Consider the following 14291-nt stretch of genomic DNA (forward strand, 5'->3'; position numbering starts at 1 on the left):
GTCATCCCAATAGTGAATATTCTGGAAGAGACATTATAGATTTTCCATGAGCAAGAAGGAGTAAAATCAGTGGTGTTGCAGTTTGTAGACTCTGCAGCAGCATGTGCATCAGGGGCAGATAACAATACTTACATGCTTGCCATGGTTTATGACCCATGGATGAAAGGAAGCTTCATCCTCTGGTCCCAGCATCTCACTTACATGAAGAAGATATTTGCAACTAGGATGCCTTAGCAGGAGCACCAGAGGCATAAGTATAGTGAGGGTGCAGCACACAAAAGGGTGTCCAACTCTGAGAATAGTGTGAGCATGAGCAGCACCATATCAGCTATGATTTCCTCTTCTACTTCAATACACCACAGCCATGTTGCCCACACAGAACTCTTTCCTAATTCAAGCTATAGCTAGACCAGCTGGCAGCAGAGACCATCACTACACCCCAGCAAAGGAGATCCCAGCAGAAATTTCTGAGACATGCTAAATGACAGAGCCCATTGAGGACATGACCACAAATCTACTGGCATATTGGACACATAAGTTTACAGGAACTTCATAAGCCCTCAACATTCAAAGCTCATGTCAGAGTTGATGGAAAAGGTGGTCTTCTTGAAAATCAATCTGCCTTTTCTGGATTTCCCAGAATTTCCATGAGATTGGCAGGCTGACTGAAAGTACCTTGGGGAACTTACTGCCACTCAGTCTAGCTGCCATGCCCCTGACACTACACCTTGGGGCTTTTGATGTCACCATGGATTTAGCCATTTAGATCCCAGTTTGTTCTTCAACCCTGCTCATTCTTTATTATACTTAGGTATTTTGTCCATTGTAGTTGCCTAGCAAGAACAGAAGCATCAGCAGAGGCACCGGTCTCAGATTGCGGTAGAAGGCTACCGCGATCCTGGAGATCAATTTCAAATAAAGGTATGGGGTGGGGGGAGGGGTAGAAGAGAAAAGGTTGAGGTAGGCATTGGGGAAGAATCTGCAACATGTGGGATTTAATATTTTAGGTATAAGGGGAAGTAGGAGCAGGGGTGGGAGGGGGAACTCCCGGCCCCAACAATTTTTTGTTAACATTAAATGGGCCGTTTTTTTTGGGAGGGGGAAAGTTCAGCCCCATAGGGCCTTTGCAACTCAGGTGGGAGGGAGGTGGGGGATAGGCCATGATGTTAGGTTTTTTTTTTTTTTTTTTAATGGAACCTTACTTAACTGGTTATATTCCTTTTTGAGTTAAGTTATATGGCCACACAAGGTCGGATAACTTTAGACCTGCTTGTGAGCAGGTCTAAAGTTTTGCAGCTAACTTAGATAGCTATACCCAATATTTAGCTAAGTTAGCCAGATAATAGGACCGCTCTCTGGAACATCCGCAGAAGTTCCCTTTTTATCCAGATAAATTTTAGCCGGATAACAACATATCTGGCTATAATTTAGCCAATTATGAGGCTCATTATGCAGTATAACTCATTTAGGCCTGGATTCACCCTTCTACCACAGAAGGGTGAATCCAGCGAAAACGGGGTGTGGGGGGATGGGCCTGCGAAAGCCGGCAGCCATCGCACCACCGCAATGTTATCACTGCTGGCTATCGCACCCAATAGCGCCACCATGAAAGGTGGCGCTATTGGGCGCACTACTGGCAACAATAAGGTTACTAACCTTATCGCCACCAGCGAAGACATCACGGAGTCTGCTCCACCCTGACTCCACCTCTAGCAAGCTATCGCACACGAAAAGGGACTTTTCGCACGCGATAAGCCTTAGAAAATGACTTGTGCAATGTTCTCTCAACCTAGCTTGATATTACCCAGGTAGAAAGTCCTTTCTCATTTGCATTGCACTAAGCGTTATGGTGCTTTTGCACGCGTTAATGGCATTTTTGCATGCATTAAAGGCGATTTTTGCATGTGAAAAAGCCATATAGCACTTTGATAAATGACCCTCTAAGATAGCTGTATAAGTAAAAGAAAAGTGCTATTTAGCTGGATATGTAAGATTGTTGGATAACTAGCATTCAAAGACTATTCTGGCTATCTTACATGAGCTAAGTAGCACATTTTAAGATTTATCTGCCGCTTAGCCAGATTAGTCAAAATGTATCCAGCTAGATGGTGCACAGCTGCTATGTGTGTGTATTTGTGCTCCTAATTTTAAACATTTAAATGTGTTTTTTCCTTAGCACTTGTTGGCTTTTACATGTACATGAAGCAAATTACCAGTTTTAACAATTAGTCCACCAGTTTGTCCAGTATATCTCTAAGTCATCAAGATTCCCTGGTTCTTCAGTCCCCAATTTACTCAGACTCCTCAATCATTCTGTATCTGGCTGCAAAGAATTATATTCTGACTTACACCAGCTAATTAGCAGGTGTAAATATGAGCAGGTAACAGCTGTACAGCACTGCTTACACAGGTTATAAAATAATACCTTATTCACGTAAATGTTGACCCTGCCCCAGAATGCCTTAGCTCATCCATAGCCCACCTCTTATTAATAAGAGCAAATTTATTCATGCATTATTACTTGATCATGTTCGTTTGAGGTTTATAAAATAGCACTTGTGTGAATATGCACTATTTACTAGACATGTGATTTGGCTGAACCTTTCGGTTCGGCCTTCCTTATCAGCCTACCTCAGGAAATTTTGTTTTCCCGCGATTCAGGCCAGTTGTTTTCAGCTGCCCTGAATTTCAATGTTAGCGAGCACTAATGGGGAGTTAGTGAGCAGTAATGGGTGTTAGCACGCAATAACCTCGTTAGGGCGCACTGACCCTGAAAAATGAATTTTCCTGAAATTTCAGGAAATGGCCATGCTTTGTTTTTCGGGGTGGCCGAACTAGGATGAATTAGGCAATTTCATTGAAATTGCCTAATTCGTCCTGGACAAATGCACATCACTACTATTTACACACAGGTGCTCATTTTTACATGTACAACTCTTAAAATTCACCTTTATGTGCATGCATATTGGGCAAATGTTAACAATGCAGAAAAGGATTGAATTAACACACGTTTGAAACTTGTCAACAGTAGTGACAGTCATTAAGGCTTCCATGAATGAAATTAATGCCCTCTGTGCCAGCTGTGGGATAGCAGCAGTTGCAGATTTCCAAAAGCAAATCGTAGTCTTTGTAGCTGGTATATGTTTGACCAAAAATTAAATTTTCCTAAGGGGACATCATGCCATCTATGAATTATATCAAAATCACCTTTGTTTGATTTAAGAGATCTTTGAAGGACCAAACATTCTGAATGCATTCCCTATCCACTACAACTTCACCCCTTTTCCTCACTTTCTCTTCAGGACAGGAGATGGAGGGAGAGGGGAGAGGAATTGGGTCAGGGCTTGTGCCTCTTTCACTGCTCTGTTTACTTCAGCCTCACCCCCAACCCCTGCAGGCTGTTTACAGGAGAAGGCTGGAGTGGGAGCAGAGAAATAGTTTTCATTAAAACACCCCATAGCTTTTGATGAAAGCTTGAATTAAGAAATGAGGAAGCTTCAAGAATGTTGATTGTGTGGTAGGTTGAAAGTCACATGGCAACAGGCTATATAATCATGAGAATCTAGGGGCACTGGATATAAATATATAATAAAATATATGGTACATATAGAGAAATATAAATACAAAATCATTAAATTGTAATACTATATAAGAAAACATTGATCTTGTTTGAATTATATGATCAAGCACTTACCTGACTGGCTGTGCAGTTAGATAAGCAAGTCTTGTTGTCAGCAGCAAGATAAAAGTTTGTAGGACAGGAACAAGTGTGTGTTCTACTGGGGGAGAGCAAGCACAGGTGACTACAGTCACCATTATTTATCTTGCAAGGATGGTTAGAAACTATAAAGAGAAAAGAAAAAACTCTGTCATCTAACAATTTATATTTTTTTTTCATGCTGATCAAAAGCAAAGGCTTGATTTACTAAAGGGGTAATTGTAAACAGGTCAGTTTATCCAGTTAGATTAAAACATTTTAAAATTTACCAGGCTGAGCAGCTAAGTTTCCCTATGCAGGTAAATGTTAACATTTAAATTCTGGATGGTAAGGGGCCTAAGGAGAGGGTTGGGGCAGGGGAGAAAAGTGGCCAGCACATGTTTTTTCAGAGTTTTCCAAATAATTTAGCCAAGACTAGAAACAGGGATTGCTAGCTTAAATCTAGACAATATCTCTGTGTCTGGATCCAGTGATTCCCCAACCTACAAATGGGGGTCACCTTCCCACCCACTTAAAAAAAAAAAAAGAAATGCAAATCCTAAATCTCCCACACTCCAGAAAATAAATAAATGCAGGGCTGATAGAAACATAGAAACATAGAAATGACGGCAGAAGAAGACCAAATGGCCCATACAGTCTGCCCAGCAACTTTCACACTTATTTTTTCTCATACTTATCTGTTACTCTTTGCCCTTATTAGTAAATTTTTTATTCTAGTTACCTTCCACCCCTGGCACTGATGTAGAGAGTAATGCTGGAGCTGCATCTAAGTGAAGTATAAAGCTTAATTGTTTAGGGGTAGTAACTGCTGCAATAAGCAAGCTACTCCCTCGCTTATTTGTTTACTCAGCTGTGCAATTCAGTCCTTGTTGGTTGCTGTCTGAATGTAAATCTTCTTATCTTCATTCCCCCTGTCACTGAAGCAGAGCGCTAAACTGGATATGAATTGAAAGTGAAGTATCAGGCTTAATTGATTCGGGGTAGTAACCGCCATAACAAGCAAGCTACACCCATGTTTATTTGTTTACCCAGTCTATGCAATTCAGTCCTTGTTGGTTGTTGTCTGAATGTAAATCCTCTTATCTTCATTCCCCCTGTCACTGAAGCAGAGATCTACACTGGATATGAATCGAAAGTGAAGTATCAGGCTTTTTGGTTTGGGGTAGTTACCACCACAACAAGCAAGCTACTCCCCCCGATTTTTTGTGAATGCAAATCTTTTTTTCCACATTTCCTCTTGCTGTTGAAGCATAGAGCAATGTTAGAGTCGCAGTAACCGTGTGTTTGTTTATTGAATAAGGGTATTAATCACCAGGTAGTAGCTGTCATTCTTGCAAGCCACCCCATGCCTCTTCTCTTCATTCACAACATTTAGACTTTATGGATCCACAGTGTTTATCCCACGCCCCTTTAAAATCCTTCACAGTTTTGGACTTCACCACTTCCTCTGGAAGGGCATTCCAGGCATCCACCACCCTCTCCATGAAGAAATACTTCCTGACATTGGTTCTGAGTCTTCCTCCCTGGAGTTTTAAATCGTGACCCCTGGTTCTGCTGATTTTTTTTCCAATGGAAAAGGTTTGTCGTTGACTTTGGATCATTAAAACCTTTCAAGTATCTGAAAGTCTGTATCATATCACCCTTGCTCCTCCTTTCCTCCAGGGTGTACATATTTAGATTCTTCAATCTCTCCTCATAAGTCATTTGATGAAGACCATCCACCTTTTTGGTCGCCCTTCTCTGGACTGCCTCCATCCTGTCTCTGTCCTTTGGAGATACAGTTTCCAGAACTGAGCACAGTACTCCAGGTGAGGGCTCACCAAGGACCTATAGAAGGGGATACTCACTTCCTTTTTCTTACTCGATATTCCTCTCTCTATGTATTGTTCTGGCTTTAGCTATTGCCTTGTCACATTGTTTCGCCGACTTCAGATCGTTAGACACTATCACCCCAAGGTCTCTCTCCTGCTCCATCCACATCAGCCCTTCACCCCCCATCAAATACAGTTCTTTCAGATTTCCACTCCCCATATCCATGACTCTGCACTTCTTGGCATTGAATCTCAGCTGCCATATCTTCAACCACTCTTCCAGCTTCCTTAAATCCCATCTCATTCTCTCCACTCCTTCCAGCGTGTCCACTCTGTTGCAGATCTTAGTGTCATCCGCAAAAAGACAAACATTAACTTCTATCCCATCCGCAATTTCACTCACAAAGATATTGAACAGAACCGGCCCAACACAGATCCTTGCAGCACTCCACTCAACACCGCTCTCTCTTCAAAGTAAGTTTAATTTACCATCACACATTGTCTTATGTCCGTCAACAAGTTTGCAATCCAGGCCACCACCTCGACACTGACTCCTAAACTTCTCATTTTATTTACAAGCCTCCTGTGCGGTACCATATCAAAAGCTTTGCTGAAATCCAAATAGATGACAGCGAGCGCTCCTCCTTGATCTAATTCCCTACTCACCCAGTCAAAAAAGTCAATCATATTTGTCTGACAGGGCCTTCCCCTGGTGAATCCATGCTGCATCTGGTCCAGCAATTCTTCCGACTGTAGATAGTTCACTATTCTTTCTTTCAACAGTGACTCCATTACTTTTCTCACCACTGAGGTGAGGCTAACCGGCCTGAGTATCCAGCCTCCACTCTGCTCCCATTCTTGTGAAGCGGGACCACCATCGCTCTTCTCCAATCACTCGGCACCACTCCCATTTCTAGAAATCTATTGAACAGGTCACAAAGTGGACCCGCCAGCACTCTCCATTCTCCCCATTCCCCTGAAGTCTCTGGAAAGGTACTCCAGCTGGTTTGGCTAGTGGAAAGTGTTCAAAACTTCAAAATCACAGAACATATAGAAAGAAATGGTTTAATGGAACAAAGTCAGCATGGCTTTACCCAAGGCAAGTCTTGCCTCACAAATCTGCTTCACTTTTTTGAAGGAGTTAATAAACTTGTGGATAAAGGTGAACCAGTAGATGTAGTATACTTGGATTTTCAGAAGGCGATTGACAAAGTTCCTCATGAGAAGCTTCTAGGAAAAGTAAAAAGTCATGGGATAGGTGGCGATGTCCTTTCGTGGATTGCAAACTGGCTAAAAGACAGGAAACAGAGTAGGATTCAATGGACAATTTTCTCAGTGGAAGGGAGTGGACAGTGGAGTGCCTCAGGGATCTGTATTGGGACCCTTACTTTTCAATATATTTATAAATGATTTGGAAAGAAATATGACGAGTGAGATAATCAAATTTGCAGGTGACACAAAATTGTTCAGAGTAGTTAAATCACAAGCAGACTGTGATAAATTGCAGGAAGACCTTGTGAGACTGGAAAATTGGGCATCCAAATGGCAGATGAAATTAAATGTGGATAAGTGCAAGGTGATGCATATAGGGAAAAATAACCCATGCTATAGTTACACAATGTTAGATTCCATATTAAGTGCTATAACCCAAGAAAGAGATCTAGGTGTCATAGTGGATAACACATTGAAATTGTCTGTTCAGTGTGCTGCAGTAGTCAAAAAAGCAAACAAAATGTTGGGAATTATTAGAAAGGGAATGGTGAATAAAACGGAAAATATCATAATGCCTCTGTATCACTCCATGGTGAGACCGCACCTTGAACACTGTGTACATTTCTGGTCGCCGCATCTCAAAAAGATATAATTGCGATGGAGAAGGTACAGAGAAAGGCTTCCAAAATGATAAGGGGAATGGAACAGCTCCCCTTTGAGGAAAGACTAAAGAGGTTAGGACTTTTCAGCTTGGAGAAGAGACGACTAAGGGGGGATATGATAGAGATGTTTAAAATCATGAGAGCTCTATAACGGGTATATGTGAATCTGTTATTTACTCTTTCGGATAATAGACTAGGGGGCACTCCATGAAGTTAGCATGGGGCACATTTAAAACTAATCGGAGAAAGTTCTTTTTTACTCAACGCATAATTAAACTCTGGAATTTGTTGCCAGAGGATGTGGTTAGTGCAGTTAGTATAGCTGTGTTTAAAAAAGAATTTGATAAGTTCTTGGAGGAGAAGTCCATTACCTGCTATTAAGTTCACTTAGAGAATAGCCACTGCCATTAGCAATGGTATCATGGAATAGATTTAGTTTTTGGGTACTTGCCAAGTTCTTATGGCTTGGATTGGCCACTGTTGGAAACAGGATGCTGGGCTTGAAGGACCCTTGGTCTGACCCAGTATGGCATTTTCTTATGTTCTTATGAGTATTTCAAAGGCATCTTATCTTGTCCATTAAGGGTGTAATGCACAAGGACTTGGCCATTTGTTCTTGTTTACTTGAGAGCTTCAATGGAGTTACAGTCTGAATGCCTCCCCCATTCTCTAGTGAATACTTGGGACTTTTCTTGGATGCAGCCAGCTCCATTGGCTTTGATGTGTACTTTCAGGGGGCTTAGTGTGTGGAAACTTGGTCCCCAGACGGGTGTTACATGGGGTTACCAGGAGCATCACCTTCCTGGCGTTATTTCTCATTGTAAAAGTTCTACATGCTTGGAGAGAATAATTAAGATCCAGAAGTTAGTGTTCTGATGTGACAACACTGCCATCATTGATGCAATCAATACCCAGTCTGCAAAGTGCCCTTTAGTAGCCAAGTTACTGTAGAAAGTTAGGGAAGGGTACTGTAAATTAATGATGCTGAGACATCTCAATCCTTTGCTTTCTCAAGAGAACTTTAGAACAGTGTTACAGGCAATGGTATTCTCAGGATTAGACTACTGTAACGCAATGTTGCTGGGTTTGCCAAGAAGTACTTTGTGGCCTTTACAGATTCAGCAGAATACTGCTGCACGTATATTAACAAATACAAGAAAGAGGGACCATATCACTCCGATCTTGAGAGAATTACATTGGCTCCCGATCGAACAGAGGATAACTTTTAAAGTTTTATGTATCATTCACAAGATTCTGTATGGAGAAATGACAGACTGTCTAAATACAGCAGTAAGATTACATGTACCCCAACATAATTTGAGATCATCAAATAAAGGTCTCCTCTCGATCCCGAACATTAAATCTGCCCATTTGTGTGAAGTCAGGGAGCGACCGTTATCAATTGTGGGCCCAAATACTGGAATGAAATGCCCACGGCCCTGAGACTACAGCAAGATAAGAAGAAATTTAGGAAAGATCTAAAAACTTGGTTATTCCAGCAAGCTTTCGTAGCGGAGTAAATGGTAGTGCCCCCACGTAATCTTTGGGAATCTCTAGAAAGTCGTTACTTTTATTCTTTTTACTTCCATTATTTAATTTTGTTTTTAGTTTTTAATCTCTTAATTTTAACTTTTAATTGTATATATTTGTGGGATATTTTATAATTATATATCTAGATACGTAATTTTTAGAAGTTCTTACTGTTGCGACCCGGATCGCTGCCCCAGTGTCAGGACTCTTACCTCCCTTCAGGGCGCCGCGGTCCGCTGAGGTCGGGCCTCCCCGAGTCGCGGGGCAGCGGTCGGGCCCGCCGGGTCTTGGGCCTCTCAGGCAGCATGGCGGCGGCGTTCCCACGAGGGAGACGCCGCCGAGGACTCCGCCCTTCCCGATGGCCACGCGCGCGTGCGAGGACCGGGGTTTTCTGTCCCCAGCCCCGGATGTCAGGACCCACCTCCAGATGATGTCAGACACCGGGTAAGGTATTTAAACTGAGACCGGGAACTCAGTCTTTGCCTTGCAACGAGGTTCCTGCCTTGCAGTACTAGTTGCTTTGTTCTTGCTGGTTCCTGCTTTCGCTGCCAGTCTGCCTGTCTCGACTCCTGCCTGGTTCCCTGACTTCGGCCTGCCTGCCTGTCTCGACTCTGCCTGCCCTGACTCCGGTTTGTGACTTCAACTCTCTTGCCTTCAGCCTGCCCAGACTCCGGTCCGTGACTCCGTCTCCAGCTTGTCTTCTGCCTGCCCTGACTCTGGTTTGTGACTTCAACTCTCTTGCCTTCAGCCTGCCCAGACTCTGGTCCGTGACTCCGTCTCCAGCTTGTCTTCTGCCTGCCCTGACTCTGGTTTATGACTTCAACTCTCTTGCCTTCAGCCTGCCCAGACTCCGGTCCGTGACTCCGTCTCCAGCTTGTCTTCTGCCTGCCTTGACTTCGCCTGTCCAGACTCCGGTTCGTGCTTTACTCCTGGGTGTCGTCCTTCTCCTAAGTCCCAGCGGTCCGGGCCCCTACGGGCGCCTCCTGGGGGGACCTCGGACTTCCAGGGTGAAGACTCCTAAGTCCTCGCGACCCGGGCTCCCACAGCTCCTCTGGAGGAATCGCGGGTTTCCAGGTGAAGCTCCGTCTGCCCAGTGGGAGTTCTGCCTCCCGACTGTTCCCTCGGCACAGTCGGCTCAAGGATCCACTACCGGATTTCGTCCATCACAACACTTACTTTTCTATAAATAATTATTTTTTAGGGTTTTTTACATTTATGAGATATTGTATTTTTTCTTTTTTCTATGTTAATTGATGTATAAATTGTGAACCGTAGAGATGGACTTTTTGTCTATTCAATGGTATATAAAAATGTTTAAATAAATAAAATAAAAAAATAATAAGTTGCTCAGAAAGTTTGTACTATCCTGCTTACAACTGAACATTGCTGCGAGAGTATGTCATGTTTCGAGAACTTGCAACAAGATTGCCGACTTCCTTCTCATTGCAAGTGGGCCCATTTCCAAGAGTTGGCATTGGAAACAGATCTGCTACAGCAATCTGTGCTGAGTTACCTGTGGACTTTAGATTTTTAGAGCATGGGACATGATGTGATTCTCCATCACATCATCTTCTTGGAGAATATACACCAGAGGATTCAATGTCATTATATCCCTTTTAGCCAGTAGAAGTTGAGGTGGTCAGCTGGTTCCTGAGTCCTTGGTTACAGATTATGTCTTTGAGGCCAAGCAGGCAATGATGTCAAAGGGCAGTGTAAAATTTCATTCAGTGGGTTTGGCCTTCTTTGTGAAGGCAAGGAATTGCCCAAATCCCACCACATCATTCATGGTGAATGGCAGGCTGGGCTTGAGATGAGGACCCGCATGCAGATACACATTGTCCTGTTACCCATAACCAGGTGTCCCTTCTATGGGAGATGCTGCCACAGGTTGTGGTCTCAGCATATGAGACAGTGCTGTTTTGTGCTGCCTTTATGGCAGCCTTCATTGCAGCACTGTGGTTAGGTGACTTGTTGGTGAGCACAGAACGATCACTAACCCAGAGGAACTCCCGCTGTTTGCCATCACAATCTCCAAGAATCAGGTAAGCCTGCTAATTTAGTACACCAGAACAGACCAAAGTGGATGAATCCAGCATATGTCATTGCTAGGGATTTGCAGGGAAAAAAAATGTTTTTCTTATTCGGCTCGTTTTTGGGTGCTCGTTTTCCCATGAATTTTGGTTTGTGGCTACCTTGATTCATTTCATTTGTATGAAAAAAAATATGTATCAAGCAATAACCTCAAAATGGCCAAAAAATCAAAAGCAAAGCCTCCCACCCACTATCCCAGAAAAATGCAAGAGCCAGGATCCCCCTTAGCCACATTTACCTGGTCTGATGGGAATCCGCCGGCAAGGCCTAGGCCAAAGCTTCAGACTTGCTTAGGCTGAGGCTGCAGTAGATCACCGTGGCCTCAGTCTACTGAAAGTTGATGTGTCAGCTTGACTGGAACCCATACCAAGGCCTGATGTCACAACCCAACCCAGAGGCTGGATCCCAAAGCCATGGCCTAGGCCTAAACCCAGGCTCAATGCCACAGCCCTACATAAAGACCAAGTCCCAGTCCCTGGGACTAAACCTAGTCAGGAGTCTGAGCCCAGTCCTGATGCTGTGACTCAACCCAGAGGCTGGGTCCCAAAGCCAGGGTCTCGGCCAGGACCAAGGTCTGACACCAGGACCCACCCAGAGGCCAGATCCCAATGCCTGGGACTCAGCTAAGGTTGGACCTCCAAGCCTAGGCCTGATGCCATGACCTGACCTGGAGGCCAGGCCCCAACACCGGGCCTGACGCTGCGACCTGACCCAGAGGCTGGGTCCCAATGCCCGGACCTCAGCCTAGGCTGGAGCCTGAGCCTAAGCCTGATGCCATGACACAACCTGGAAGCTGAGTCCTGACACTGGGGCCTCAGCCCAGTCCCAGGCCCAGGGTCAGGTCCAGGCTTCAGAGCCCAGGCCTAGGAGCTCCTCTTTTGGTCGTCTTCTTTCTCTGGCTTTTCAATACCAAATTATAGCATCTGCTGGGATCATGCCAAAGTTAATTAACTCCATATGGGGTCCCAGGGGTGCTCTGCAGCAAGATGGCGCTCTGCGACATATGTCTCATACATCAGAAACCATGGCATGCACTAACTTTCTTTTCAGTTCTCGTCCTTGCCAGGAGACAAGGGTGAATGCCGGATGAATTGGTTCTCAGGTCATTCCTTCATTCAAAGAGTCCAAAGGTGGAACAGCAGGCTGGGCTTGGGATGAAAGGGGTGTCACCCCTGCAGAGTGGTGGATGGGCAAGCCTGGAATATGCTTGGCAGTATTGGTCCCATTCCTTTGATCTGGGCTTGAAAGCTTGGCCAGCCAAGTGGACTACCCAAAGTCCTGCTTATTCACCTCAGAGAGAAAGATGTCACAAATACTCTACATGTCGCCAGATCTTGAAGGTGATTTGTGACATTGCTCTCATTTCATCTTGGATGCCACAAATTGTAATTATCTGGTTAGAGATCATCCCCGCATCAAGTTTGCTGACTCAAGACTGTGGACCGGGCAGGTGGCTAGGATCAATAGCCAAGTGGGTAAACCCATTACTATGTTGGATAGATGCCATTATTAATGGCATAACTAGATAATCCAGGATTGATTAGAGTTGTTCAAAAAGGTTGTGGGTTCATCTATCCTGAATGAACATGTTTCTAAATTGTTTAAGGAAGAATTTGTTAAATTAGTTCTGTATGTTTGTCAGGCCTTTATGGGTGGGCCTTCTCCCAGAGCAAACCCATCCGTTCACAGTGTCTGACCTTCAAAGGGGGGGGGGGGGGAATGAGCAGGGTGGGTTCTGGCAGCTTGAGGTGGTAAATTGTCATCTTCTGAGCAAAGGCTATAAACAGGAACAAGGGCTTGCACAGTACACAAAGGGCCTTGGCAATGGGGCCGCAGGAACAGCCCTCATGGTGCATTGTTTAATGATCCTGGTGATCAGCTCCTGAGGCTAGGGCTGATGCAAGATCCCAGCAAGGGTGGGGGAAGGGGGTGGGAAGGATGAGTAGGAAGCTCAGCATCTAGTCCTGTTTACATTGTTGATTGTCATAATAAAAGCTATGTCCAAACTTATTCCAAATCAAATGACCGACTCCTGTCTATTTGTGACTCTTATTAAGGTGGGCCTCCTGGCTTGCACTTATGGAGGAAGGTGGGGGGCCAGCTGGTCCAGGTTCCTCTGTTACTTGTAGTTTTCATCTGAACCAATACTGTAGTGGCCACATGACCATTGACACTAATACTTAAGAACAATATTGAATACTCTGATTCTGTCTTTACAGTATCTGTATCAGGTTCATGCTATTACTCTGATAATAGTACCCTTGTCTATAATTTTTATTAATAAAGCAGTTAAATTTCAAATATTAGAAGTTTGGTATTAAGTTATATCATTTGCTAGTTTAGACTATATTCTACTGTTGCATTCATTTTTAATATATATCCTTACTCTGAAAGTAAGGATATATATTTGTGGAACTGCATATATTAGTGTATCTGTTTTAATAAAAAGTATGGGAGTAAGAATCTTAGGACATTCAGATGAAAATACCCTTGGAAAGACTGCATCATTGAGTCAATTTAATGAACATTTCTTATTAAAGAGATACCCCCTCCTTCCTCACAAAACAAACAAGAAGCTATTAATGAACTCACAAATGAAATGTTAATGGTAAGAAGTGTTGTGTGGGTAGCATGGATGTTCTATAATAATTACCATCAGGTTGTCTATATAAATGATACACCTGGATATCTGTTATGGCATGCCACGAGTTAATTAGTGATACTTTGTCTGCTCCAGAGGTTTTGTGGGCACGGCTGAGTGACTTGGTTTTCCCATCTGTCCAGTAGATGTAGTCTTCAAACAATGTTAGTGCAATTACTCCTAGAATATCTTGATTAGGCACTGTAATAGAAGATAGTAAGATTAATGCTTAGTCTTGGAAGACTGCCAGTTAAAATACTCAATACTTTATTGACTGACACATACAACTGCTACACAACTTCTTGTGAATAATTACTGGGACAACTTGTCAAGCCAAGAGGGTTCTTTATTACCAATTAAAAGAATTCAAGACTCGATGCTCAGGTTCTGTTTGCTAAGGTTAAGTTGTTCCCAACTGTGGAAAAGAAAATGAATCAGTTCCTGATAACACATTACTACTTCCACATTCTTGACAAACAATATTTAAGATTTTTAGGTAATTAAATGTAGTTTGATTTAAATTAGACATGAGATCATTCACCACATATTATTTTCTGGATTTGGGATAGAAAATTACCATATAATGTAGAGAAAGACCAGTGATTGCAATCAGCAATCACAGTCAG

At 43.4% G+C, this 14291-nt stretch overlaps 1 protein-coding gene across 1 annotated transcript in view; it reads right to left on the bottom strand.

The window, feature by feature from the left end:
- The window catches only part of LRP1B (LDL receptor related protein 1B), a 3516099-nt gene that overhangs the window by 499476 nt on the left and 3002332 nt on the right, over positions 1–14291 (bottom strand). Inside the window, 2 exon segments of the mRNA XM_029607894.1 lie at positions 3695–3843; positions 13678–13866. Of these exon segments, the coding sequence (XP_029463754.1) occupies positions 3695–3843; positions 13678–13866 (338 nt within the window).

Source organism: Rhinatrema bivittatum, chromosome 6, assembly GCF_901001135.1.
Source record: "Rhinatrema bivittatum chromosome 6, aRhiBiv1.1, whole genome shotgun sequence".
NCBI classification, from domain to species: domain Eukaryota; kingdom Metazoa; phylum Chordata; class Amphibia; order Gymnophiona; family Rhinatrematidae; genus Rhinatrema; species Rhinatrema bivittatum.